The sequence below is a fragment of the Rhea americana genome, unplaced genomic scaffold (genome assembly GCF_003343005.1).
Source record: "Rhea americana isolate MKP2758 unplaced genomic scaffold, rheAme1 scaffold_7, whole genome shotgun sequence".
In the NCBI taxonomy this organism is placed as follows: domain Eukaryota; kingdom Metazoa; phylum Chordata; class Aves; order Rheiformes; family Rheidae; genus Rhea; species Rhea americana.
In genome coordinates, this window is record NW_028186867.1 from 494495 (window position 1) to 521773 (window position 27279).

At 39.9% G+C, this 27279-nt stretch overlaps 1 protein-coding gene across 1 annotated transcript in view; it reads right to left on the bottom strand.

The window, feature by feature from the left end:
• The window catches only part of FRMPD4 (FERM and PDZ domain containing 4), a 312762-nt gene that overhangs the window by 43365 nt on the left and 242118 nt on the right, over positions 1 to 27279 (bottom strand). The window contains exon 4 of the mRNA XM_085321501.1: positions 26455 to 26557. Coding sequence (XP_085177627.1) covers positions 26455 to 26557 — 103 coding nt within the window. The remainder of the gene's footprint in view (positions 1 to 26454; positions 26558 to 27279) is intronic.

A 27279-nucleotide genomic window follows, 5' to 3' on the forward strand; every position in this document is an offset into this window, starting at 1 on the left:
CTCCCCATCCAAGGAGGAGGCAAGAAAAAGGCAGACTATCCTGGCAAGAAATCTGGCTAAGGATGGAGGAAATGCTGCATTTTCTGCTCAGGCAAACTGTAGGGACAGCCAAAAAGCATGATGTTAGTTCCCACCCCTCACATCTCTTTTCTTACCCTTTCCTTAGCTGCATGCCATAAATAACTGCATTATCATTCAGAGAAACTTATTCAGCCCAAGAATAACTTTCATTTAGAGAAAAGACACTTCTTTATCAACAGTACAGCTGAAGAAAATAATCTCATTACAAACAGACCTCTGCTTTCTGAATTTAAAATAAATCAGCAAGGAGGTGCATAAAAGATAGAGAGGTTTAGTTTATAACATACCTCCTGGAGAAAGAAATTCTGCTTAAAAGTAGGGTTTTGTCCCCTAGGATAAAACAGATACTAACCACAGGTCTTGTTCTTAAAGGTTTTCACTCCACAGTCAAAATAACTTTAAGAGCAAAACATTTCTCCTAACCTCATTTAATGCTTTACTCATGCATATGGTGAAAAGAGGAATCTCAGTCATATCTAGTACCAAGATGTAGTTTGGTGAACGCATTAGTTTATCACTGCTACAAGGTAGTTAATTACATGTGTTTCAAAGTCCTCCTGGCTTTCAGACCTCTTAAGAGTAATAAAAAGGTTATTTCAGGTTATTTAATAACACTTTTGTGTACAACTGCCTCGCTATACCTTCAGAGCTGGCAATGAAACAGTAGATGTCGTTATTTCAAAATAGATTTAAAATTATGAACCCAGTCACCAAAATCTCCCACATGGAACTTGAAGTACTCAATAATTTTGTCTACATAATGAAATAAGATTGCACGGATAGCTGAATCTTTTCCATGGCAATTGCTTCTCTTATAGGAATTGTTTCACATCAGAGTCAGATTTTCTCAAAGACAAAGGCAGTTTGTGTTCTCTCTTCTAAGATTGAACTTAAATGTAGAAGTGTCTGCATATTTTACAGTTTAGCAGCAGGCTGATTAGAAAAAACGAATCTGTGTTTTGCTACTGACGACCTCCCCTCTGAAGCTGAAGATGAGTGCCCTACAAAGTTTGCATCAAGCAAGACATATCATCAACACTTTCCTGGATAAGAAATTACAATATTTCATTTTGAAACTTGTTTTGACTTGCCTTAGTGGCCAAACACAGAGTGGGTAAAATATATGCTAAAAAACATTTACATATTAAGGCTAAGTGAGCTTAAAAATATTCTCGGGTTTCCTAAACAATCCATAGGCTGTTCCTATGACTTGAAGCACAGCGTTGGAAATAAACACCCAAGCCACTGTGCTCAGGCCTCTGTGGCAGCCACGCTACCACATAGCATGAGTCAAACCTGGAAGGACCCCGGCCATCTACTCCTGACCACATAYACAGAGGTTTGGACAACTACAGACAGATCAGACACATTCCCTTAGGCATGCATGCTATCCGTGTTAAAGTGCAGAGTACCTTAGACATTGTGTTTACCAGGAGAAAAAGAGAGTGGTGCCAGCTGGTTACACTGCTTCTCCAAAAAGTTGGAGATTTGGCATTTATGTCCTCTAAGGCTTGAGAAGGCTCTTTTAGTTCCCAAGACTGTGCTGAGCCACCTGTCCAAAAGGCAGGAACTGCTGAAGCTGTGCCACTCCGTAAAGAARAATTTGTGATTCGTGGTGCTGCAGAGAGGGCAATACCCTGACACAGAAGCTCCCCTGGAAYGGCCACAGCCTTTGCTCCCTACACAGCCACTGTATTTTACATAATGATTCTTTGACACAAAATGCTTAGGCAGACGTAMAGTCCTCTTATGCAAGTGCTCTAAGCACAAGCTATTACATAAAAAGGGTGAGGGCATACCACTGCGGCTGCCTCTGGCTGCAATTGCAAATAAAACTGTCAATAACCATCTTYTCCGTGCAGAATCCAGTGCTGTCAGTGTGGGCTGCACTTATTCCAGGCATGTTCCTGAGACTGAGGGCAGAGAAGCTCGCTCTGTGAATTGCAGATGCACTTAGGTGACAGACTACAGCTGAGATGCTCAGTCCAGCCTATAACGAACAACTCTAGGCACTCATACTAGCAGAATTTCAGAGGTGAGATTCATCGCACATACCTGTAGCTATTTAAAGGTATGAGATATCATAGCTTAAAATATTTCTCTACACACCTTCCGTAATCAGAGAAGAGACACAGCTGCAAACAGATGAGTTTCTCCAGTCTTTGGAATGGCTACAGGTGACYAGCTGAGGCTAGAGGCCCAACTTCAAACACCTAGACATTGCAGACAGAAATTGTCAGCCAGGTATGTGAGCAGTTTTACTGTTGAGAAATAACCCTGGACTGTCACATGCAGAAGCAGATCAGCAGGCTGTTCTGTGCTTTGCATGCAGGGTTTTAGGCACTATGGACACTGTGGGGCTGGCTGCTGTAGTTCAGCTCAAGTATGATGCATAAAAATATGCACYTCAGTGAATCTGAAAAAAATGAGATATTAAATCTTTTCTCCCATAGAAAATTCCTATGATGGACAAGCTCAGGGGCTTGCAAATATTTCTCTTAGGTACACATTCCATTCTTTTACTGAACAGTTGATACCATTATTTCATTGTTATTACGTTGAAGACTTTCATTTAAAACTAGTTGATGAAGTCATTAGGCAGCATAGTTATCGCTCACCTTAGCTGCAATCATGAGATAAGCAAAATAGCTTCAGAAGTCTTATCAGCTCATTTGTACACACTGATAATGATCTATCTGAGCAAGACTAAATTCATTGTTCCAAGGACATGCATTAAAATTTAATTCTCAAAGGGAACACAACAGAAGATTTAGCATGTAAAGGATATATGTTATTTGACAGCGATCTGTCAAACTGCAAGATTAAAAATAGACTTTTCAAAATGCAATCTGACAGAAATTGTGGCAAAAWCCCCTATGTTCCAACGGACGTAACATTCTTTATTATGTGGTCATGTARTAATTTTTCTGAGCAACCTGGAGACTTCTCTGGAGTCTAATTAACTTTGAATGTGATTTTAAAAACGCAAATTAAACCATTATTCTAAAATTACATTTAGTGCTGATGCAAAGTGCTAAATTAGGAGCACTAGCTGGCAAAGTTTCTCCGCATCTACAGGTCAGTAGTTTGTGGCTGAAGTGGAAAAGAGGAGAACAGTTAGAGTCTATCCTCATGCATAATTTTGGCCTTTAGGTTGACACTGTCTGCTAGAACAGCACAGATACAAGAGCTGAACAGAAGGGTCACAGATCAGTGATAACACATTTTAACCACTTGCAACCCAATCTAGATACAAAACTGGCCAGGTGCTTCTCCTCTATTCCTCATACTATGTAGAGGAACAAAACAGAACAACAGAAGAACAAAAACAGTTAAGAGTTGAAAATTAATAATCCTTGATTCTACAGCAAATGATCTCACAACTAAAACTCTATTTTATATCTTTGAAATTCATCTTTTTGCATTTCAGTGGTGCTAAAAGATAGGTCCAGTATGTGAGCTCTCAATCTACAAAGGAATGACAGCTACAAAATGATATAAAGGAAGGAGATATGGGAGAGAGGTTTCCTTATGGAATCAGATTCTCAAAAACAAACTCTGCATTAAAAAAAAAGCAGAGGGGAAAAAAAGAGAATTCAGGGGGTTTTCTGTTTGCTGCCTGTTTTTCCCCCACCCTCCTCCCAACTGCAGCTTCCCAGAAAATTTTCCAAGTCCCTGTCTTCCCTGTGGCTCTTCTGCAGAATGCAAATCTGATTTCCAGAAGTTTTAGGAAGGCCATGTAGGGAGGGGATCTTTGCCTGTCAAAATCCAGCAGCTCCGCATTTGAATGCCGTACTATCAGCACCTAGAAGATCAATTAAAAACAATAGACTCTCCTAGTTCTTTGCTTCATCCTGTGAGACCAAATGTCTAACTTTTGCTTAGCTGTTCTGCATGTCGTAGCTGCCAATATCATTAACCTATTTAGTCAGCCTGGTGCACTTCAAAGTTTTGCAAAAGGCTTTGGAGGTAAAATCACTTCATTCACACCGCTGTCTCGCTGGGACCGCCGGCAGCTCCCGGTCTGCACGGAGGCCTCAGGAGCTCTTTCCTTCCTGGCCCAGAGCAAAAAATTCCATGTGCTCCAAAGGTGAACAYGTATTTTGGCTGATTGCATGGAAATCGATTGGTTACACAAAGGCAGGCACTAGAGAGGCTTAYGGATTTATGGATCCCCATGGGAAAGTGCAGCCCTGCTAGGCTGACCCTCGGCCTCCGGCACCTCTCGCCTCCCTGGTGCCCGGCTCCACGCTGTCCTGCTCGGGAGGAGCAAGGCCAGGGGAGGCTGCATCTGGGCCACTCATAGTCTTTTTTTCCTGTGTTTGAGGCTGGGAAACTTTCCCGCTCCTTYGTATGCCACCTGCCCCCAGCCTATTCACTAAGAACTAATGTGGGAAATTATAATGTTCTGAAAATGGAGGATTTCTTCCCCTTTGCAAAGTGCAAGTGAGATCTGCATACAAAGTCATTTCCATGCACTGCAGAGGGGAACCTGGGAGGGAAAGGGGGAGAACATGGTAAGTTTAACTCTGTTCTCTGCTTAAAGGATCCATATACATTATTAAGGAGATCTTTGATTATATGCATAGCCAGCAAAGGGAAGATGGTGTTACAGGCCACGGTGTGTCAGAGAGGAACCAACAGGAAGGTGCACTGCACTGTAAGGCAGTAAGAGACCAGCAGCAACCAAGAGTACTCAGAGCTGCTATGTGACATTTAAAAAAGGAAGGGAAGAAAATGGAGGATAATGCCTCTTCTRACTATAGGGATTGTACAGATAAATCTTCCCCAAGAGAAAATATTCTGTGAGTAAGTCTTGTGGTCTYTCTGACCTTTCTCCAAAATGTTGAAGCTGGTCCTATCAGATACAAAATGCTGGAATAAATGGAATAAATGGATCTGATTTTGTCTGGCGATTCCTGAATTCCTGTGTTCCCTTTCAAGTGATTAATTTATTTTATAAAATCTTTTGATGTTGCACAGTACACAGTACTGACATTTTTGGTTGACATTTGCTTTTCATCAAAGTTCTTGAACTTCAGCAGTCACCACTGGAGTATTTGTTAAATGGAATGTAAGTGYTGAATCTAATAAATTTGTTCTGTATAAAATGCTTAGCCCAGGAAGGAAGATGATTTCAGTGAAAAGCATAGTACAATATATGTTGTAGAGATTGGTGCTATCAAGTAACTACATATTTTGTTTTCCTATTTAATCTCTATTTTAATAGATCAGAATTTAAATAGGGAAACACTGYTTCAGTCTGCTTCAGGTTTCCAGATCTAACATTGTCATGGCTGAAGAGGACTGGAAAATTAAATCAACTTACTTAAGAGAAGTAAAAACAGGAACATGAAAACTAATGAAATCTGATTTCAGAAACTCTCCTATTATTAAAATAAGAAATGGTATTGATGATGCATATAAAGGTACTTCTTAMAACAGAGCAGGTAAATAGTTAAACTATGTGTGCCACTCACGAGAAAGGAGATGAGGACAGAGGTAGCAGAAGAGATGTGGCATGCTCTGCTGGGCACGGTCTTCCTTCCTTCCTCCTTAAACCTCTTTTCACTACTGTCAAACTCATGCGTTAAATAATGGCACATCAGAGTCTACCATGACTTGAAAATGTTGAATCTAGACACAATAACCTGGGAATCTTTTAGTTGGTTTTCTCATATTTGGCCTTTCAGAGTTCATGACTGTACACTCTTTCTGTGACCCACAGGACTGAGTTCTTACTTTTAAGTATGACTGGACTTTTCACAAAATCGTATGAGCGCCACCAGTCATAACAAACCTGCCTAATGGTTTAACTTGCACATGACAGTAATATAGGGAAAAAAATCCCAACTGCCTATCAGGAATTATATCAAAAATAGTTCCTATTTYTTTCCTATTGTAGCTGCTGCTGCAAGCGATGCATTTCCACTGCCCTCCATGCATTTCCACTGCTCTCCACAATACTTTGCACCCTGCCCAGAGATGCTGATGTGGAGATAGGACAGACAGATGATGATGCAAAGAAAAAATTATAGTAAGTATGTGCATAGACCATTCTACTGAGGGGAAGTCTACCTCCACAAAACTTTCTAAAAGCTGTGCTTGGTTTCATTTATTTCCGCTTGTCATTTATTTTCATTGGTAGAGATCCAAAAAGCATAGCGCAATAAAACACTCTTGCAGTATCTTGTTGTCCGTCTCCTCTTTTGTTTTGGAACATACCGCATCAATGTTGACCTTAAAATCAGGTTTGACCTATTTGAAATACCTAATTTTCATCTGATGTTTTATAAAGCTCTTAGCACGCACCTGACTCATGAGACGGGGACACAAGCTGGAGAGAACTAGGCAGAGCGGTGGGAACCGCAGCTGTAAGAGCTGCAAYGGGTAGCCACTGCGAACGCCCTGCCACAAACCGCTCCTTGGACTGCACTAGATCAAACAGGTAAATGCTTTCTTAAAGTCAGTTACACTGTCATCTGATGGCCATATCTTCCATAAATCAGCAGACTACAGGTACAGCTGCTACAAATAATGCATGAAGCAATCCATAAACAGCCTGATTCAAATCCCCCTGAAAGCAATTAAAAAGACCCTTACAAAGCCTTAAAGAAGCAGGCAGATCCTTGCCAGACAGGAAAAGTTAAATATTTCTAGAAGGCCGTCAGTAAGCATTTCAGTATTTCAAGGGTATGGACATGCTGTTTGTAGAGTCAACATACAGGATATCAATCACATTGTAAATTCAGAGCTGTCTCTGAGCTAAAAATCAAATGGACTTTTTTTTTCATGTGTACAAAAACAAGTCCATCGTCCTTCTCAAGTAAATAAACTTAATTAATTTACAAAGCTGTAGAACTGCTTTATTTTCACTTGACTGTTTAATAGGCAGATGTTTTAATAAATTAGGCACTGGCAGAGTAAGGAAACAGCACTATTACTACCACTATATCATGTTTTAATAATTATAAAATGCTACATTTAATTACTCTGTTTACAATAACACTACTGTTTAAAAGCTACCAACAACAAATACATTTTTGACCAAAGAGCCACTGACGTTTGCCTCTAGAAATTAAACTACACAAAAAAAATCCATGYTACAATGATATTCCCTTCTCTGAAATAACAAACCTATGCATCGCTGCTGCAGTATAAGCAGCAACCAGTATCCTACTGGGAAACTCATATCATGCTGCTTTACGCATCAGATATCTAAATGAGCAGTCTWGACAAGAGTCCTTTTTTCCCCCTCACTGTTAATGACATACATGCAAAAGCACAGTAATTATTCTAAAGCAGCAGCTGAAGGAAAAGCCCTCATGGAGATTATAGGTAATCYATCATGAAGACAGCACTATGCAGACAATTCAAAATTCCAGTATTTTTTCCTTGAGACAATTTAACTGTTCAGAAGCATCTATCAAATACTTATGCATGCATGTACTGGAACAGTTTTTTAAAAGTTTATTGTTTATTCAATAGACTATGAATTCTATGCACTCTATGCAATCCATGAAGTGCATCATTAGAATATGTTTTACAAATGGGCTGTAAAGGAGCTAGTGAATGTACCACWCTATATATTTTGGTACAATATTGTCTTTTTAATCTAGATATTAAGAGTAATTAAACCTTACTGTAAATAAACTGCTACTCAATTAAAAACTACATCTTAAATTAGTAAATCCTAATCAGTTAAGGCACYTCTGCCAGTCTTTACCACAAACACTTTTTTTCTCCTGTTGCTGACATTCAGAACTTTAATTGCCAACAGAGCTTTCCCAAATGTCAGTGCAGAACAAAAACTAATAATAAAAACTGAAGGAAATACACAGACACAGCAAAACTGTATGTGCTCAGCACTATGTATCAGAAAAGTAAGTGCTAATCATGCTGCATTTCACATCCACTCTAAAAATGGCTTATTAGCCCAAGTGTACACTTAAAAAAAAGTCAAGAGTCTTGCATAGCCTCAAGATCTGGTGAGGCTGCGAGAAGGGAGAGCGCAGGCAGACAGGATATCACTATGCCTCACTGCCAGCTATGAGCAAGGCTCTAGAAGATGCTCCGCATGATGATAAACACATGTAGACAGAAGATGGATAGGGGTGACGCTGAATAAGAGTATAAAAGCAGAAAGTTACAGCTCTAAGATAGGGCTACTGACTTTACCACCTTATTGGAAAAGTCAGTTCACTAAGGGCTGCTGATTCCACAGGTCACAGGTACTKAGCACAACTGAGCCCTGGTCAGGGCACTGGGAATGACACGTGCTGGTTTCACACACACACATAGACTCTTCATGCTGTTAAAACTGAATGCTGGTGAGATTTTGAATGGTTTCTAACTGCAGATAATCAGCCTTATCACAACAAAAGATACACTTAGCTTTTTAAGCTACTTACAGTCAGAATTTTGCAATGAGACAGGACAGTATTATCACTCCTATGCATTCAAAGATCCCAAGGGCAAAATGTTATCTGCATCTGACTTCCTGCAAAACCCAAGCCTCCTAACCTTGGACAGTAGGTGTTTTGTGAAGGTCTTAACTTCTGCTTGGGCTACAGCACATCTTTCCAAATATGTACAAGGTCTTCAAAGACTTACAGTAATGGAGAATGACTGTAGTCYTCTAGAGACTGTGTCAGGGACATCGCCTCCCCCCTGAACATGCACTGTCTCCCTCCTCTGCCTCAGTTTTTCTAGTTACAGTTTCTCAGGGCTGGACTGCATTTTTCCAAGCCAAACAAGTGTCTGCTATCAAAGCTTTTTCTCATTCAGCTGTTCACACTCAAACAGCTATCTTGCTCTTAATTTGGATAAACCAATTAGATCAAGCTTCTTAAGTCTCTCACAAAAGGGGACAATTTTTGGCTCATTTTTGCTGCTTTTCCTAAGCTACCTCCAATTATTAGCATACACATACAAGTGGAGGACACTGCAGACMTTGTGTAATTTTGTATCAAGTTTATATTGTTTGCCTACTCCCACTTGATATTCTCCTYCTTTTTTAATCCAACTCATTCTGTCAGTTCACACCACACTATTCTGAAAGGTCAGATTTAATGAATTATTTAACTTGTGGCAAGCTGAGGCATGAAATGCTACTTCTTGACTGCTACTGGTAGTTTTACCCTAGGCTGAGCTTCAATTGTGTGAGCTAAGCAGATCAAGACAGGAACAGCCACAGTAACAGCTCTAATTCAGAGCTATGGCACATCCATGTTGCGCTTCGGTTGGGCCAMCCTTGTTCTGGAGCAAAGCTTTTATTTACCAGAGGCCATGTTCAACATACTGTGCTGGGAAATAGCACCTGCCTTGCAGTGCCAACACATGACTTCCAGACTCCTTACCATAAATGTAAGAATTTCTGGAATTTGACTAGCTCAACTACTGCCATATGATGGTGCAATCAGCTAGAAGTAGGAAGATCCAATGTTACTGCCATACCACACTGCACATCCTCTCTGATGAGTAGCCATATGTATTTAAGCAGTAAACAACAACATACAGGTGCCGGATGATTTCTCTGAGGCTGGTCTACAAAACACCATGTATTCTCAACAGCTTACTGCATGCTTTACTCTCTTGAGTGTTCTGGACCTTCCCCCCCCCGGCAAAAAACGCGTAACAGACAACAGGACTGATCCTGAAATGCAGAGACCATGTTTGTAAGTCTTGATGCCCCTGAATGTTTCAAAACATACCTTTCTTGCAGTCTCCTCAGGTAGCTCCCTCTTTACCAGAGCTGGCCAGCCTTCCCTGATCTTAGACTCTCATTCCCGAAAGGCTCCTCTCCTGTCGTGCAAACAGCCTCTCAGCTCAGAGGCTGAAGAATGCGATCTCACAAGTCCTGGGCTCCACCATCTACCTTGGCCAAGGTATTGCTGTGGAAAAAACAGTACCTACGCCATTTTTCCATAGGGTCTGTGCTCTCCYCCAGCCTACTGGTTTTATCCTTGTTACTGGCTATGGCCACTGTTCCCATAGTCAGACTCAGCAAACTCAACCCCAGACTACATTCTTTTTTTCTCTCTAGCAAGATTTTACAAGAGATTTTGCTCTCTTTTGCAAGAGARCTCTAAACAGCCTGGCAGAAGAGCAAGTGTCATGGAAAAGAACACAGGCAAAGCTGGCAATAGACCTACAGATGCCAGATACAGGCAAACTTTCTCYGACCACAGAATCAGAGAATGAATGGGGTAGGAAGGGACTTCTGGAGATCATCTAGTCCAACCCCCTCCACCGCGGGGTCTGTTACAGCAGGCTACCCAGGACCATGTCCAGATGGCTTTTGAATGTTTTCAAGGATAGAGCCTCTACAACCTCTCTCTGCACAACCYGCTCCAGTGCTCAGTCATCCTCACAGTAAAAGAGTTTTTCTTTATGTTTAGATCGAACTTTCTTTGTTTCAGTTTGTGYCCATTGCCTCTYGTCCCTTTACTGGGCACCACTGAGAARAGTCTGGCCTCATCCTCTCTACACCTCTCTACTTCAATTATTTATACACACTGAGCCCTGCACCTTCTTTTCCCCAGGCTGAATAGTCCCACTTCTCTCAGCTTTTCCTCATATGAGATGCTCCAGTCCCTTCATCATCTTTGCAGCCCTTTCCTAGACTCACTCCAGTAGGTCCATATCTCTTGTACTGGAGAGCCCAGACCTGCATGCAGCACTACAGATGCAGCCTCACTAGGGTTGAGGAGAAGGGAAGGATCCCCTCCCTCGGCCTCTTGGTAACGCTCTAAGGCAGCCCAGGATACTACTGGCTGTCTTTGGCACGAGGGCACATTGCTGGCCTATACTCAGCCTCTTGTCCACTGGGACCCCCAGGGCCTCCTCTGCAAAACTGCTCTCAGTAGACCAGCCCCCGGCCTGTATGGGGTTATTTCTCCCCAGGTGCAGGATTCTGCACTTGCCTTTATTGAACTTCATGTGCTTCCTCTCTGCCCATGTCTCTACCTTGTCAAGGCCTCTCTGAATGCAGCAAAACCCTTTGGTACAACAGCCCTTCCTTCCAATTTTGCACTGTCTGCAAGGTTGCTGAAGGTGCATTTGGTCCCATTATCAGGATTATTCATGAAAAAAATCCACAGGATTGTACCAGTATTGACCCCAGAGGTATACTGCTAGTTCCTGGCCTCCAACCAGATATTGTGCCACTGATCACAACACTCGAGCCCAACAGCTCAACCCGTTTTCAGTCCGTCTCACTGTCTCCTCATATAAGTCTGTATTTCAGCTTTCCTACGAGGATGTTATGGGAGATAGTGTCAAAAGCCTTACTGAAGTCAAGGGAGACAACATCGACTGCTCTCCCCTTATCTACCCAGCCAGTCATTCCATCACAGAAGACTATCAGGTTGGTTAAGCCTGATTTCCCCTTTATGAATCCATGCTGACTACTTCAGATGAGCTTCTTGCTCTTCATGAGCCTAGAAGTGATTTCTAGGATTAGCTGCTCCATCATCTTTCCAGGGATCAAGATGAGGCTGACCAGCTTTTACTTCTGCAGATCCTCCTTCTTTCCCTTTCTGAAGATTAGGCCGACATTTGCGTTCCTTCAGTCAGGCACCTCTCCTAATTGCCATGACTTTTCAGAGATGATTGAGAGGGGCCTTGCAGTGATACCAGGCAGCTCCCTCAGCACTCACAGGTGTATCCCATCTGGGTCCATGGACCAGTAGGTCCAGTTTGCTTAAGTGATCCCAAACCTGATCCTCCTTCTCCAAGGGTAACTTGCTTGCTGCAGACTTCTCCTCCTCTCAGGGATTTGACATTGCTGTAGTTGATCTTACCAGTATTACCAGTAAAGACCGAGGCAAAGAAGGCACTGAATACACCAGTGCCCCTGCCCTGTTCAGCAGTGGCCCACATTTCCCCTAGTCTTCTTTTCTACTGAGGTACTTGTCAAAGCCCTTTTAGTTGTCCTTGATATCTCTTGCCAGATTAAACTCCAGATGGACTTTGGCCTTCCTAACCCCATCCCTGCATGCTTGGACAGTGTCCTTATATTCCTCCCAGATTACCTGTCCCTGCTTCCACCTTCTGTATACTTCCTTTTTACATTTGAGTTTTGCCATGGCCACATGCTTCAAAGTGTGTTGCCCAGAACTGCTCAGCTGGCTACAGCAGCCCATGCCATGAAGCAATCTGTTACTAGGCAAAGCTTCCAGCACAGTGAGTTTACACGGCTGCTGAATCAGAACAAGTCTGTGCAGCAAGCACAGGATTTCTACAGCCCTCAGTGGCCTCAGATGGCATTGGAGAAAGCATGCTGAGGCAATACTAGGCAGTGCTGCTATTTGTTATGGTGCTTGTTCTCGGCCTGGAGAGATGGTGCCACACATTGCATCTGTCCCTTGATGGAGGCCACGTGCTCACATTCATCTCACTCCAGCCACAGCAGCATGCACAGAAAATCTCAGCTCCTGAGTGGTCAGAAACTGCACAGGAAGTCCCTCAGGGAGATCAGCATGTTTGGACTGTGAGACAGCCTCAGCGGGTCGAGGCCTGAGCTTCATACAGAAGCTTACCAAGGCACACAACTGCCAAAGTTGTTCCCTAGTAAAACCCTGGGAGTACAAGAGAGTCCACCACATGACCATAATGCTAGAAAGCTGAGAGAAGGTTTTGCTTCATGGTAATGGAGGGCATGGACCTGACCTAATATTATTTTTTCTCCAACTGGAACAATATATTGTAAAACTTTCAGTTTATCAGCCTGAAGTATCAACTTTGCTTTGGATCACGCTACCATCCTAACTCTCTTCCTGAACTTCCCAGCATTTTCACAAGAGTGGTAGCTCTAGCTGTTGCTGCCTAACTTCTAAAAGGCAAGTGACATCCACAGCCTCTCTTGGGGCCTGCTGCCTCCAAAGAAAACTTACATCTGCATTTCCCATGGGAAATATCACCGATATCTATTTTCCCTCATGGAAAATATCCATGAAAACTCATTATGTTACAGCCCAAAGGGATTAAATCAACATTAACATTCTAAAAAATGTAAAACTAGTAGCACTTATGTAAAACCTTATAAGTGTTTTAAAAAAATCTATGTTCACATCAATCACTGTTTTAATACATATTTTCTTAGTAAAACGGAAATGAAGTGAGTTACTAATAGTGGAGAGAATCACAATGACATTGTAGAATTGACATTTTATTTATCACCATTTTAGGAACAGATAAAGGAAATATTTCAAATAAATACTTTAAAACTCTCTAAAGTAACTTTTCTTGTAACAAACAGAATGTACAAACTGCACATCATGCCATGATAAGGTKTTGATTTAAACAAGATGCATAACTTCAGGCTCTCATTTCTAAGTAACGCATACATCCCAAATCCATGATAATGGCTTTATGTTTTACATTCCCCTCTCTCTTCATATATATGTGGACATACGCAAATGCATATACATATTTGCGATGGCCCTAAGAAATGCATATTCTCAATATAGTCTACATATTTAAGAACATAAATAATACAGTCCTTTCTTTCTCCAATATTGCAGCAAAAATGTGTGTTGAGTTTTTCCTCACTTTCGTATGTCATTATGTGATGTATTTCCTCTTTTAAACCCATGTCAGTTTGTATGAATTATTAATGAACTCAACAAGCCTTCTGGACAGTGTAACATGATTATAATTGTTGTAGAACACTAAGAAATAGCTTCAATACTTTATAAGAAGAAAATGCTACCTTTACTAAAACATTTGTTCTAATATTTAATTAAAGGCTTTGAACATAAACAGAATTTCAGATAAAATGCAGAACAAAGGCATATTTTTAGTTGTAAAATTGTAATTTCCACGTAAATTTGGAGTAGTGTAGACAATGACACAAGATAATGAATTAAAGAGAAAATGGACTGTAAACACAATTAATGAGTAGTTTTACATTTTTTGCTGTCCTCTAAAACTGAGAGCTGTTGTTATTATTCTTGTTAAACTATTAAGAATATGACATTATCCTTTTAGATTTCAGGTACATTGTAAAGATGCACAGAAAAGAATACTAAGCAGGAAGGCAATGTATGGAACAAAGATTTAAGTACAGTGATTAAACCTCATGACTCCTACAGTTTTTATGAAATATAGACTATACAAGCAACTGATTTTCTTCCCTAGAAAAGTCTTCTTGCACGTTGTTCCCTGCGTAACAAACCTGATGAAAAGTTTCAAGTGATCATCATAAAATGCACAAGTTCTACAGCATAAGGTGAGAAGACCTTTGCCTCTACTGGAGTCTTGTTTGAGCTGTACAAATTTGGTTTTAACCAAACCTGCAACTAAGTTGACCTACTTCATTTAACAGTAAAGACACTGGACTACAGGAGTTTTCCCTTGTACAGTAAGTAAAATACATTAAGCTTTAGCATGCCTCAAGAGGAGTAACAGCTAACAGAACAATTAGCATTTCAGCACATACTATGCAAGAAATGCCTATGGGGGCTATGAGGGAGACAGTGGACAGAGTTTATTGAATTCTGCGTTCATCTTTGTATTTTGTTACTTTGGTATTCGTTGTTATTCTTGTTTTCTCAGTACAAGACCAAAACAAAGTCAGACTAAAACCAACATTCTTGGGAAGCAACCCATTGTGAAATACACATAATTAATCTTTCCTTTTACTGTTGCTGTGTCCAGTAGGTCAGTGAAGACTTGGACATTTCAAGTCAAGGAAAAAGCCAAACAGAACAGTGTGCATCTTTTGGGAAAAAGTTTTTTTGTTGTTTTTTTTTTTGTTTTTGTTTTTTTTAAAAAAGCTAAAATCACGCTTCTCTCGTACTTTCTTTCATATGTGTTGCCTGCAATAAACTAGCACTGGTCAATCATCACATCGGAGATCAAACAAGGCAGAGCTGACCAATAAATCCCACAAAAATTGTACCAACTACCATGTAAAAACAATTGTTTGAAGTATTTGGTATTTTTTTTATAGGTAGATTTTTTTAGCCATTTAATTTTCTACCAGTTTCAGATCTTTTCTTTTAAAAGAAATTAGTTTTTTTTCCAGCCTTTGACTTTTCATTATGGCCCACAGTCATCCTAACCTGTTATATTTGACTGAGGAACGTAAGTTTGGGGACTAATGAGCATGATTCAACCTACCTAAAATTGTTTACCTTCCATTTTAACTACCCTTCTGATTGGATAGTAAGTCTAGACACCTCACTCAATTTGAATCAAAAAAATTTTGGATTGGGAAAGTTTTGTCAGAATAGGATTTAGSTAGATGCTTCTCATCTCTGTAGTATTTTTGTGATTTCCCAACCTCATAGGCAAACTTTAAGTTGCTGATGGCAAGCACTGTCACCCCTACAGGCATGCAAACTGACAGACAGTAATGTCAGAGCAGGGAGACAACACAGAATTTCAGAAGAAACCACTGTAGCTGCACCCTCATGTTAGGAGGGAGGGCCACCTCAAATCATGCTTTTCTGGGTACACAGAGTTTCAGGMTGCACTATTCTTAATTATATCTTACTGAATAAAGTAAAAGGAGCCTGGCAGGTAAACAGGATGTATGTTACTAAAAAGTAACTCTGGAGTTTCAGGAAGCCAGGAAGACATAGCCTTGGCATGCCAGAGAGCAGCAGAAAGGTTCTGCTGCCGTTAAGAACTCCTAAGTCTGCTTCCCATTACAGAATTTGGAAAATCACCTTCACAGCATGGTGAACTTGCTCAGAAAAGTAGGGAAATTTGGAAACAATATAAGAAATAATATGCAGAAGAGGAGTAAGCAAGCCAGGAGGCTAAGACAAAAGACAATAAATTAAGTAGAGAGCTGGCAGAAAAGCACCTCTTACCACTACACAAGACATTATACCAAAGGGACTATAAGCTACCACTACCTCTCTATGACACTGTGCTCTCAGGAGGGTTTTACCTGTTCCCCAGTTGGATACTCTCCCTATTTCCTTCCCAATCCAGACACCGCTAATCCCACCTTGACAGGGAAAACACTGTTCTCTTGACTCCAAACACAGGATTACAACAACACTTGCCAAGTCCAAATATTTTTTGATCTGCACCAACGAGAAGGGCTTGGACCTCCATTTATTCCTTTCATCTTTTCCAATTACATGGGTCAAGATAATTTAAAAGCTATTTCACCCAATTCATTCTCCTTGTGCTTTAAAGAAGATAGGCTAATTTCGTCTTCTCCAATTTGACAAAGAAATAGTTTTTTGTAAAATGCACAGAAATCTTCAAATCTTCAAATACAGGCACTGCCAGGAGTTACTATACAAYTAACAGCTAAAATCTAAGAATATTCCAAATTCATGAAGCTACACAACACACTGCAGATCAGTCACAAATTTTTCATCCTTCTCTCACAATAGTTAGCAGTTAACTTTTAAAGTTCCTATAAACAGTGGCGCATATAAAGCTGCCATCTCCCACATAGCATTTCTTAAATAGGAAATAACAATGTTTCTGTCTTTCCCTGACACAAGCTGCCTGTAACAGATACAACCCTCCAAAGGACAACCTGCAAAACAATCAAACCTTCACGTACACCTCCTAGCTCATGACACCACCCTTGCTGTCAACTTTCAGAAAATACAGCGTTTGGGTATAATTCGTAGTAACTACTTGCCTTCTGCTTGATACTGCCATCTACCTTTCAGTCTTCTAAAGACACATTTCACTGTCATCCTGAAGCTGTATGTGCAACAGATATCCACTTAATATCTATGATGCTCTGTCTCACACTGTCTCAGGACAAAAGGGAATGCTGATACCATTATTGCCCATATTTCATTAAGGGAAACAGATAAGAATTGCTGAAAATCCTAACATTGTGCCGTTCCCAAAGAAATACTCATTTGTAACTAAGATCTTGTGTACAAATATATATAACAAGATTTTCATAGAATCATAAAATGGTAAGGTTGGAAGGGACCTCTGGAGATCATCTAGTCTGACCCTCAGCGTAGCCCATACGGGGACTGAACCCACAACCTTGGCATTAGCAACAACACACTCTAACCARCTAAGCTAAACCTGCCCCCACTTTACTTGCAGACAAAGGTTTCTGGAAACACCTTGGGTGTAACACAAGCGTTGTGGCTTTATAGACCACGCAACTATCATTTCTTCTCAATAATGGCAACGCTTTCCATGATGATAGCTTCAGCAGCTGATGTGTATATGCTGAATCAGTTGGCAGCCAACTGGCTGGATGAGGGAGCTGCAAACATCCTGATGAGGACAGCCACACTCTCCTGCAAGGACAAATGTGTTCTGTGACTTCTGTGTACATCATGGTGAAAGCACCATTGTCATCTTTACCCTTTACAATCACTCTTTGCTGGCAATCCTAATTTCACAGCACGATCTTCTTCCATTAATCCACATTTCTCCTCCATGCCCAGAAACCATTCAGCACAAGGCAATTTCCCAAGCAACCTCCTGAAGCTCCTCATAGTCTTTTTTTTTTTTCTGCTTATTTTCCTCTTTCTGCTGATTAAACTGTTCTATATCACAGTGCTTGTAAGTGTAGCCGTCCTGTGGTAATATGCTCAAGGCAACCACAGAGGCCACAAAACATTCAAGCACCAACAGTATAATGTGAAAGGCTGTCTTCTCCAAAGTAATTGTTCATTGATTTGGAAATAGTACCCCAAAAGACACCAATAATGGGGTAAGCAGAGAGGAACCATGAGATGTTTGTAGTTTGACACCTCTTCTTTCCCCTTCCCCTCCTCCAATACAGGACGTGATATTTTTAGGTACCTTCTGTTACCACTCCAACAGGAAACAATCCTGTGATGTGCACTGCTTATAGCCACAGCACAAAGGATTAACATCTATTGCACAGCATGCAATATAGAGAAAATCCATCATGTGGAAGGGTTAATTTATAATAAAATAAAAGCTAGATGTTCATTTGTATGCCTTTATAAGGAAAGGATTACTTTGAAACTTTCAAATCAGTGCATCTGACCTAAAAGTAAATCCCCCATGCAGACAAGCCAATACTTCTGTTTAGTTTTAGGAGAAGCAGCAAGCTTGCTGACAAGCAAGCTTGCTTGTCAGAACAAGCTAATGAACACTACATTTGCTGGTTCACATTTGAAGAAGGCATTTCGTACAGTTGCTTGGGTTCTGGGCACAGCTGCTCCACATCTCTGTCCTTAGCACTGTGCTCAGTTACCATAAAGCAACTTGATATGGAACAGCTGACCTGAAATTCAGCATGGGTGACTTCTCTTTCCAGAGGGTAACATGGTAGGATGATGATATAATGCTCCTACTGGATGACACATCAAGCTGTAGAATTTCAAAGACCACAAACTTGCTAACATTAGGGGGTATCCACCTTGGTAAGCATGAAAAGAAACTTATAAATCAAGTTCTGAGCATTCTGAATATTTGAACTTTTGAGCCCACATCTTCCTCAATCATGTCAGCCAACTCTTTGCTAAGAACGCAGCAAGGATATGAGACTGCATGCTTTCATAGATACAAAAGATTTAAAAGAAAACAATTTCCATAGTTGGTACTGCTTTTAACAATAACAACTATTATTTCTATATAGCTTTTACTTCAATTTAACTCTTACAGAACTCTGACAAGGTGGGCAAACACTTTTGAAACCATATTACAGATTAATAACTAAAATTTAGAGAGATCTGATTTAGCTCTAAATAAACTAGCTCAAGTACTGGAAGCACTTCACTATTGCAGCCGAGAAAAGGGGTAAATCAGACAAGGCTGAATCTGTGCTATCACAGATTGCAGTAGTTAGTTTAAACTACCTCAGTTGTCTCTAAAACATGTTGCATAAACACCCCAAAAAGTAGAAGGTACATATTCAACACCATTCCTTGAGTCAGCTGGGGACTGAGTTCTCACACCCTGACTCCTAGCTATATGCTTGAGCCAACAGATTAGGTAGCTATTGATGTTACTGGTAAAAATCCTACCAGCTACAGTGAATTGGGTCTCTCTGTTCAGCAGTATGTATCTAAACAACAAAACACTACTAGTTCACAGTGTCAAGGCCTAAAGCTATAGCCTCTGGATTTATATACTGAACTGGAAGTATAGTTGAGTACCTTCAGATGAAAATGTCTGCATGAGTGCTGTTCCAGGAAAAGTAGGTTTCAAGGTTCCTGGTTGCTAAGCAGTTTCATGGCTAATAGTGTAATATACTTGCTTTTTCCTCTATGATGGTGATGAAGAAAGAATGTCTTTAATATTAAATTCACCAAAATTGCTTGATGCAATATATGAAATAGTCTAAGTCTGGAAGTAGAAATTATGATGAAAATTGATATTTACACATTCTATGAGAAGAGGAAGAGGACAGACACTGCCACTGAGCTCATTTTTGTTCTACATTTAGCTCTGATGACACAGGAACAGCAGATTAGTCCCTTGAAACATATGGAGTTCAATGGTAGCAACTGAATTCTCATCTACTCCATGACCACAGTGAGAATGGTCAGTATTGATTAAATTCACATTAGCACTTAAAATGTAACACGTGGCCTGAAACCCAGGAGGGTCCTTCTCTCCAGTCTTACAGTGATACAAAATTAAAACAGAAATGCTATGTAAAACTGAAAGAATCCTCCTTCTTTATGACAAAAAGACATTAACTTGCCAAAGCAAGAGTTATTTCAGAAAGTTTTTTGAGTCACTTCTCTTAAACACAGAATAGACCCAACAAGAAAGAATACCGCTTAGTGAATTTCATAATTTTTAGTTCTAGCTTTGCAATTAGTCTTCTAGTGGAATTCCACAGGAAGCCAAACAGTCATTTACTGCTGTAACAGTTTCAAGGAATGGGATTACTCTATCCTAATTTAGCAACCTAGAAGTTAGGTTTCTACTCTAAGCAAACTTTCTATGCTCCTTCTTTAGTTAATGCATGAACGTAARCTTATGAAAGAGGGAGGTTTACTCCAAAATAAAACAAATATCTAAGACAGAGGCATCGCCATTTTCAAGTGCCAGTCTCTCTCCACAGGTTGCACTAGGAGTCTCGTCAACTACTTTAATTGAAATATGAGTAAAGTACCACTACTGTACCTTATCCAGACTTTGTTTTAGGGATTAACTGGTGTATCTGTGTATTACTTAAAATTTCAGTTAAATATCTTCCTAAATAAAAAGACATTTTACATATGTTGAAATCCTGATAGACTAATGCATACTTTATCTAAGATTAGCATATAAGATATCCATGTTATAGATATTACTTATAAACCCACTATGAAGCAAATTAAATATATTTCTTTATGTGTTTTAAAGGAAAGTTTGGTTGGTTATAGTGATTTTTAATTATGAAGATATGAGTTTTAAATTAACCAGTGATAATGAAATACAAGAACCTCTGAATATTTGGAATCAGTTAATTGATATAGTGATATACTTCATAGTATGTTAGTTTTGCACTGATGCTCACCTTAATACATGCAAAAAAATTGCTATACTGTGAAATGACATTAACGATATCTCCAAGTACTAATTACTATCTACGTGTGAAAAGCTTTAAGTCACAGAAGCTGTATTGGCAATACAATAAAAATAAGGTAAGGACCTCCTTTACAATGTTGAATAATCTGTACTTCAAATAAACACATCATCTTAGTTGAATATTCTGTTTGCTTGCTCCTTGCCTTGATTTTAATCACACATTTACAAAACTGGGCTTGTTTCTTCCTCTTTTCCCAAGTTCAATAACTTTTCTTCTTGAAGGCAACACTTCAGTGATGCAGTCTTCAGTGACTATCATAAATGTGACTGTCTTTGTAAGGGAAACCATAAACATGACTTCTGTCTTTCTGCTTGGAAATAGCTTAGCAGAGTACATTATGGTGCAAAAACCATTGAACATAACGAGAAATAATGAGTGCTGATGTAGTTTGTCTGCAAACCATATTGTATTCGTATCTCTGCAACCTTGGCTTTCAAAGGACAACTCAAATACTAATTAAATGTTGCCGCTAAGCCAGGATGAAAAGAATTAGATGAATGACAGGGACCTATAGCTGATATTTATAATGAATATCTCTGATAACCTCTAGACCTCAGACCTCCTAGAATAGCAATAATCTTCCTCAATTCTTAAAAAGTCAAAAATCTTTCAGCAGGTTCCTGCTCATTAAAACATGGAGTCTGCAGAGGTGACTTTAACACAATTTTCTATATAGAAGCTTATTTTCAATAATAAGTAGTTAAAAAGCATGCTCTAATTACATAATTAAAATATTAAAAAGTAATAAAAAGATAGTGTGGAAATTTCTGTATTTTGTGTTACCTTTTATCTTCTGGCATTTTCATCTAGTAAAATTGTTACACAAAGGGGACTTTCTTAAAAGATTGGCCTAACTATTGTTAACCTCATAAGAGTAAAAAGCTCTAAATAAGTTTACAACTAATAGGAGTAAGACTGAAGCAAAACAAACTGATGTGAAAAAAATTGCTTCTACTTTTTTAACGGAAAATTTAGAAATAGAGCAAATGTATTGCCTAGGGATACAGTTTTTCCTAATGAAAAAAGATTTAACTGTCACTTTTCAGATACTCTTCTTGGAGAAATCTTGAATCTATGAATTAATTTGGTGGGGAATTTAAAATAGAGTGTAAAATTTTCTTTACCATTTTCTTCCCCTTTAACAACATGATTGTTCTCACAAATAAATTTATTGCTAACTTTTTCTTGGAAATCAATTAAATATTGCATTACACTAAAAACTATGCTTAACATTGAAGGCTGGCTTATCAGCTAACATTTGCATATACTTTTGTTTGAAACTGCTGATTCTTGCTCATCTTGTTAAAGCATGACACATATCTGGTTACAGAATCTGTTTTGTATTTTTCCTCATGCAGTTTGAGTTTTTTCCTCTGTTTTGTATACTCTGATGTTTGTGTTTGTATTTTGAAAATAGATTAATTTTCTCCCCCACTCTCTGCAATTATAAAGGCAAATCATTCCTTAACTTTACAAAAAGCTTTGAGAGAAAACTGTATAAAAATAGCCACAGCATTTCATGTTCTGAATATGAAACATACCTAATCAGCAAGAGATAATACAATCACAGAAAAAATATTGCATTAGAATATCAATTTTTCATTGATTTGCTGCAGTGACCATGAAATGGTACAGTATCAGTTCCCAAGGGAGAAAAGGAAAKGGAGTCTAAGCTAAAGAGCAGGCTTCAGCTCATTCAGAGAAGTGGKAGGCAGGATCCCGTGGGAGGCAGGATCCCATGGGAGGCAGCTCTGAAAGGCGAGAGAGCCCAGTAGAGCTGGTTTCTCTCCAAGGAGAGCTTCCTAAAAATGCCAGAATGGTCCATTCTGACCTGCAATAAAGCATGCAGGCACAGCACCAGCTTAGCCCCATGGGGAACTCCTGACTGAGGCCCAGCAAAAAGAGACAGTGCTCAGGAGAAAGAAGTGGAGACAAGCTACCCAGGAAAAACAGAAGTGCTGTCTGGGCATGCAGGGATGCAGTGAGCAAAGCAAAAGCTCAGCTGGAAGCAAAACTGTTACTGGATGTGATGGGCAAAAAGAAAGGCTTCTACAGGCACATCATTAGTGAAAGAAAGGCCAAGGAAAATAAGGGCTTACAGCTGAATGGGGTGAGCAACCTAATGAAGAACACTGAGAAGTCTGAAGGAGCTGATGCCTTCTTTGTTTTGGTCCTCACTGGTAAGATTGGCTTTCAAGCCTCCCCAGCCCCTTGTGCTTAGTGGTGGAACTGAGGGGACAGACATACTACCCACGATAGAGGAAGACTGAATTAGGGATTGCTTAGCAAGATGGAATCACACAAGTCTGTGGGCCTACACGGGACACATCCAAGGATGCTGAGGGAATTGACTGATGTCTTTGAGAGGCTGCTCTCCATCATCTTTGAAATGTCATGGTGACTGGGGGAGGTACCTGATGACTGGAAAAATGCAAATGTCATGCATGTCTTCAAAAAGGCAAGAAAAAGGATCTAGGAGACCACAGGTTAGCAAGACTCACCCCAGTTCCTRGAAAATCTTCCTGGAAACCATTTGCAGGTACAAGAAAGACAGGAAGGTGACTGGGAACTGCCAGATTTATAAAGTGCAAATTATGTTTGAGCAACTTGATTTCCTTCTAAGATGAGATGATTGGCCACATGGATATGGGAYGAGCAGTGATGTTGTTTACTTCAACTTGAGCAAGGCTTTTAACACAGTCTCCCCTAGTACCCTTACAGCTACACTGAGGCGCTACAGACTGGATAGGTGGACTATGAGGTTGGTGAAAAACTGGCTGGACTGGAAGCTAAAAGGGCAGTATTCAGCAATTTGAAGCCCAACTGGCAGCAGGTTACTGGTGACATTACTCTTATTAGTGGTTAAGGGGACCAATACTGTTTAACATCATCAGTTACCTGATTGGAGGGACAGAGTGCATCTTCAACAAGTTTGTTGGTGTCATCAAACAGTGGGGAGCAGCTACTACACCTGAGGGCAAGTCTGTTTTTCAGAGGGATGTAGACAGGCTGGAGGACTGACTGACAGAATGGCTATGAGATTCATGAGGACAAATGCCAAGTCTTGTACCTGGGATGAAGGAACCTCATATAATGCTGCAGAGTAAGGCCTGACTGGGCTAGGCGGCAGCTCCACAGAAAAATGTGAGGGTCTCGGTGGACCATAAATTGAACATGAGTTAAGCTTCACCACTAGGAGGGCACACTGTTAACTGCATACCGGCTTGCACTAACAAGAACACAAGCCAATAGGTGGAGTGATTATTCCTATCCACTCCTCATGAGGCTGCAGCTTTACCACTGATGACTCTGCCCATGCGAATCAGCTATTGACAAACTTGAGAGGCTCTAGCAGAGGGCCTCTAAGAAGCTTGTGGGGCTAAAGCACATGATATAGGAGAAGAGACTATGGAACTAGGACTTGTTCAACCTACGGCTAAGGGGAGGAACCTAAGTCTTCCACTACCTGCTACAGGTGTTACAGAGGACAGAGGTGGGCAGATAAGGTAAAGGTCACAAAAAGCTTTGAGAGAAAACTGTATAAAAATAGCCACAGCATTTCATGTTGTGAATACAWAGGGGTTCAAGAGAAATTCCAACTGATATACCTAAATAAATAAATAAATAAATTTCACAATGCTAGTGTTAAGCACTGAAATAGGTGCCCAGAACAGCTGTGAGATCTCTATTCTTGGAGATATTCAAAACTTGACTGGACAGGCCCTGAACAGCCAGGTCTAACTTTGACAAGAGTTCTGCTTTGAGCAGGTTATTGAAGTAGACTATCTCCAGAAATCCCCTCCACCTCATTTTTTCTATGATCCTTTGTTAATGCCCATTAGAGTTATCAAACATACTCACTGCTCGTCACAGATATTTTCCTACTAGCTGGAAAACAAGATTTCARAATTTCTTCCATCTACATTGCAAGCTGAAAGCAAACATTACTTGCAAGATGGTGGATGCATCTACTCATAAGTAAACTTATTATCTAGAAGAGATGCATTACTTCATTGTTGTAAAGAATTGCTTCTGCTGTGGTTCAGGACTGAATAATTACAGTGTCTAATCATTCCAGGTGTCCCCACTGGAACTAAAATAAAGCTCTTCATTTCCAGTGCTGTAATATACAATCCTAATACATTTCACTCTGTCTCTGTTGAAGTCCCAAAGGCTGATATATCCTGAGAGCATGGGTAGAATTACAGYGTAAGAAAAGTGCTACCAAAAATATCCCCCTGGAATGTAAACATCTAATTGATTTGTTTGTGGCTGGTTGGCTAAGACACTACCTATGGAGTTAATGTGATTAGGAAGGACTACATTCTTATTCAGTCTCTCACTTGCAGGCAGACAGAGAATCAGTCACACAGTAAAACCACTTTGTCTCAGTTTTAATCAGACAGTCTATTCTCCTGTTGTTATTACTATACATTGCTAGCAACAGAGGAATGAAAAAAAGAGATCTTAATTCTGATTATTTACACATCAAAGAATCAGGAAAAGAATGAAGACTGTAATATGAATACTTTATGAAGTAACAAAGATATCAAAAATAAATTGAAGACCTATTGGTGGGTCTCATGCTGCTACTCTATGCAGAGCGTAAGATATGAATTTAATAGGAATAGAACAGGTCCTTTAGTTCATGGGGGCTTTTTATTATATAAATAGGAGTGTCAAAGTCCCTTCCTAAAATGTGTTGTGTTTCTGTTAGCTGACCTGCTGGTTAACACTTTTTTTAAATTTGAAAATATATGGGATTTTGTTCATGTTTGCACAACATAGATAAAGACATTGATGTTGCTGGCAGCTTTATTACTCTACTGAACAGGCTTTTTATGCCCAATAACCTGAGTATACTTTTGCTCAAATTATGATCTGCAAGAGTACAACTATCATGGTAGTACCTCCTGACTAAATTTCTAAAAGCAAGTATGACTTTTCAAAATTGAATGAGCAACACTGATAATAGGTAGCTACCAGTTCTGAGAAGCACCTGCACAGTTAAAACTTGATCATCTTCCAGGAATCAAGACGACACACCAGTTCAGACTTTTACACCAAAGACAAGAAAAATACAAAAACCAAACTGGCCTCCAGTGACCACGCTCCTGAAACTTAACCATAAAATAACCATCTTTAAATTCTGAATTGCCAATAATTTTTCTATGCAATGTGCTGTAACCTGCTGTTACTCAAAATGCAAAGTTTAGGTCTACCATATAGCACCTCTTTTTAATGTTCTGAGCAGCTGTTGCTCCCCCATCCTTTTCCTCCTCCTGCATCCCATTACAAATATTCATTTTTTTCCATTCCTGCATCCCTGAAGTCTCTCTTTTGTCTTGTTTCCTGCCTCATCTCTACACAGAACTTCCCGCTCTTCTCATACAAATTCATCTACCAAATATCCAATCAAACATGTACTGTTTACATACACCTATCCTTTCTCAAAATCATCCCACCTGCTTTTCCTTCCACTTCACATAAGATGGACCTGACTCTCTGTTGTGACACAACTTTATTTCTAGCAGTAGAACAACAGTGACTGGAGCTACCTTGCTTCAAGAATTATTTCTTCAACAATCCATACCAAAAAGGAATATCATGCAAATACTGTTCTTCTTTTGATACCCAAGTATTTTGGAGTTGCTCAGTTATCACATTTTTTTCAGCTACCCAGAGGACAACTTATGAGTGCATCTCATTTCAATACTAAAATATTTCACCACTCTTCATTATAACTAAAGTAACATTATTTTCTATTTTCTCAGCCATGAGAAGGCAAGACTGCTATATTATTGAACGACTGCACAGGCAATAAGCCACTGGGCTCATAGTTTAAGTGACAGGACATCAACTACCTGACAAGGTCGATGACTCTCTCCCTTGGAGCTGTGCTGACTGGCTCATCATTAATCATTATGATCTGATCTCCTGGTATAAGCTTTCCTTCAGAGGGGCCGCCTACAGACAAATGAAAAAAAAGCACAAGTTAGTAGATGATTGTAAAGGCACAGACACACTCTATTGTTCATATACTACGTGCAGGTTTTTTTTCTTCAACTAATTGTATATTTAACACTTAACACTTTTTCTGGCAATGTCAGTACTTCCTCACTAGCAAAATCTTGAAAGCTAATGGCTTAGGTGTTTCTACTAAAGTTCCACAGGTTAGATCCTAAAACCACCTTAGAGGCAGGTACCTAAAAATGAGGACTTGATTTTCTCGGTTAGTCACAYTTACAGAAAAAATAGGCCAGCAGGGCCCATAGAAGGTCACCTAATCCACCTTTTAAGGCACAATCAACCATACCTTGCTCATTCCTGGTCAATATCTGTCTAATCTTTTTGTAGGACCACTTCTGAGGAAGACTCCTTTTCCTGTAGATGATCCTGTGGTTTAACTACTGCTAAAATTAGGAAGTTGTCTCCCCAGTGTCTAGACCTGATCTTCCTTGCTGCAACACTTAACTTCTTGTCCTTGCCAGAGTAGCACTGGAGAACATGTCATTCCCTTCCTCTCTGCAACATCACTTTATATATTTGAAAGTCATTTGCAGGTCTCTCCTCAGACTTTTCTGGTCTAGGTGAAACAAACCACCTTCTTTTGATCCTAAAACAGAAAGTTTTCACTATCTTAGCTATTGAGCCTGTTTTCMTCTGGACTCCCTCCTCTTGTAAAAATG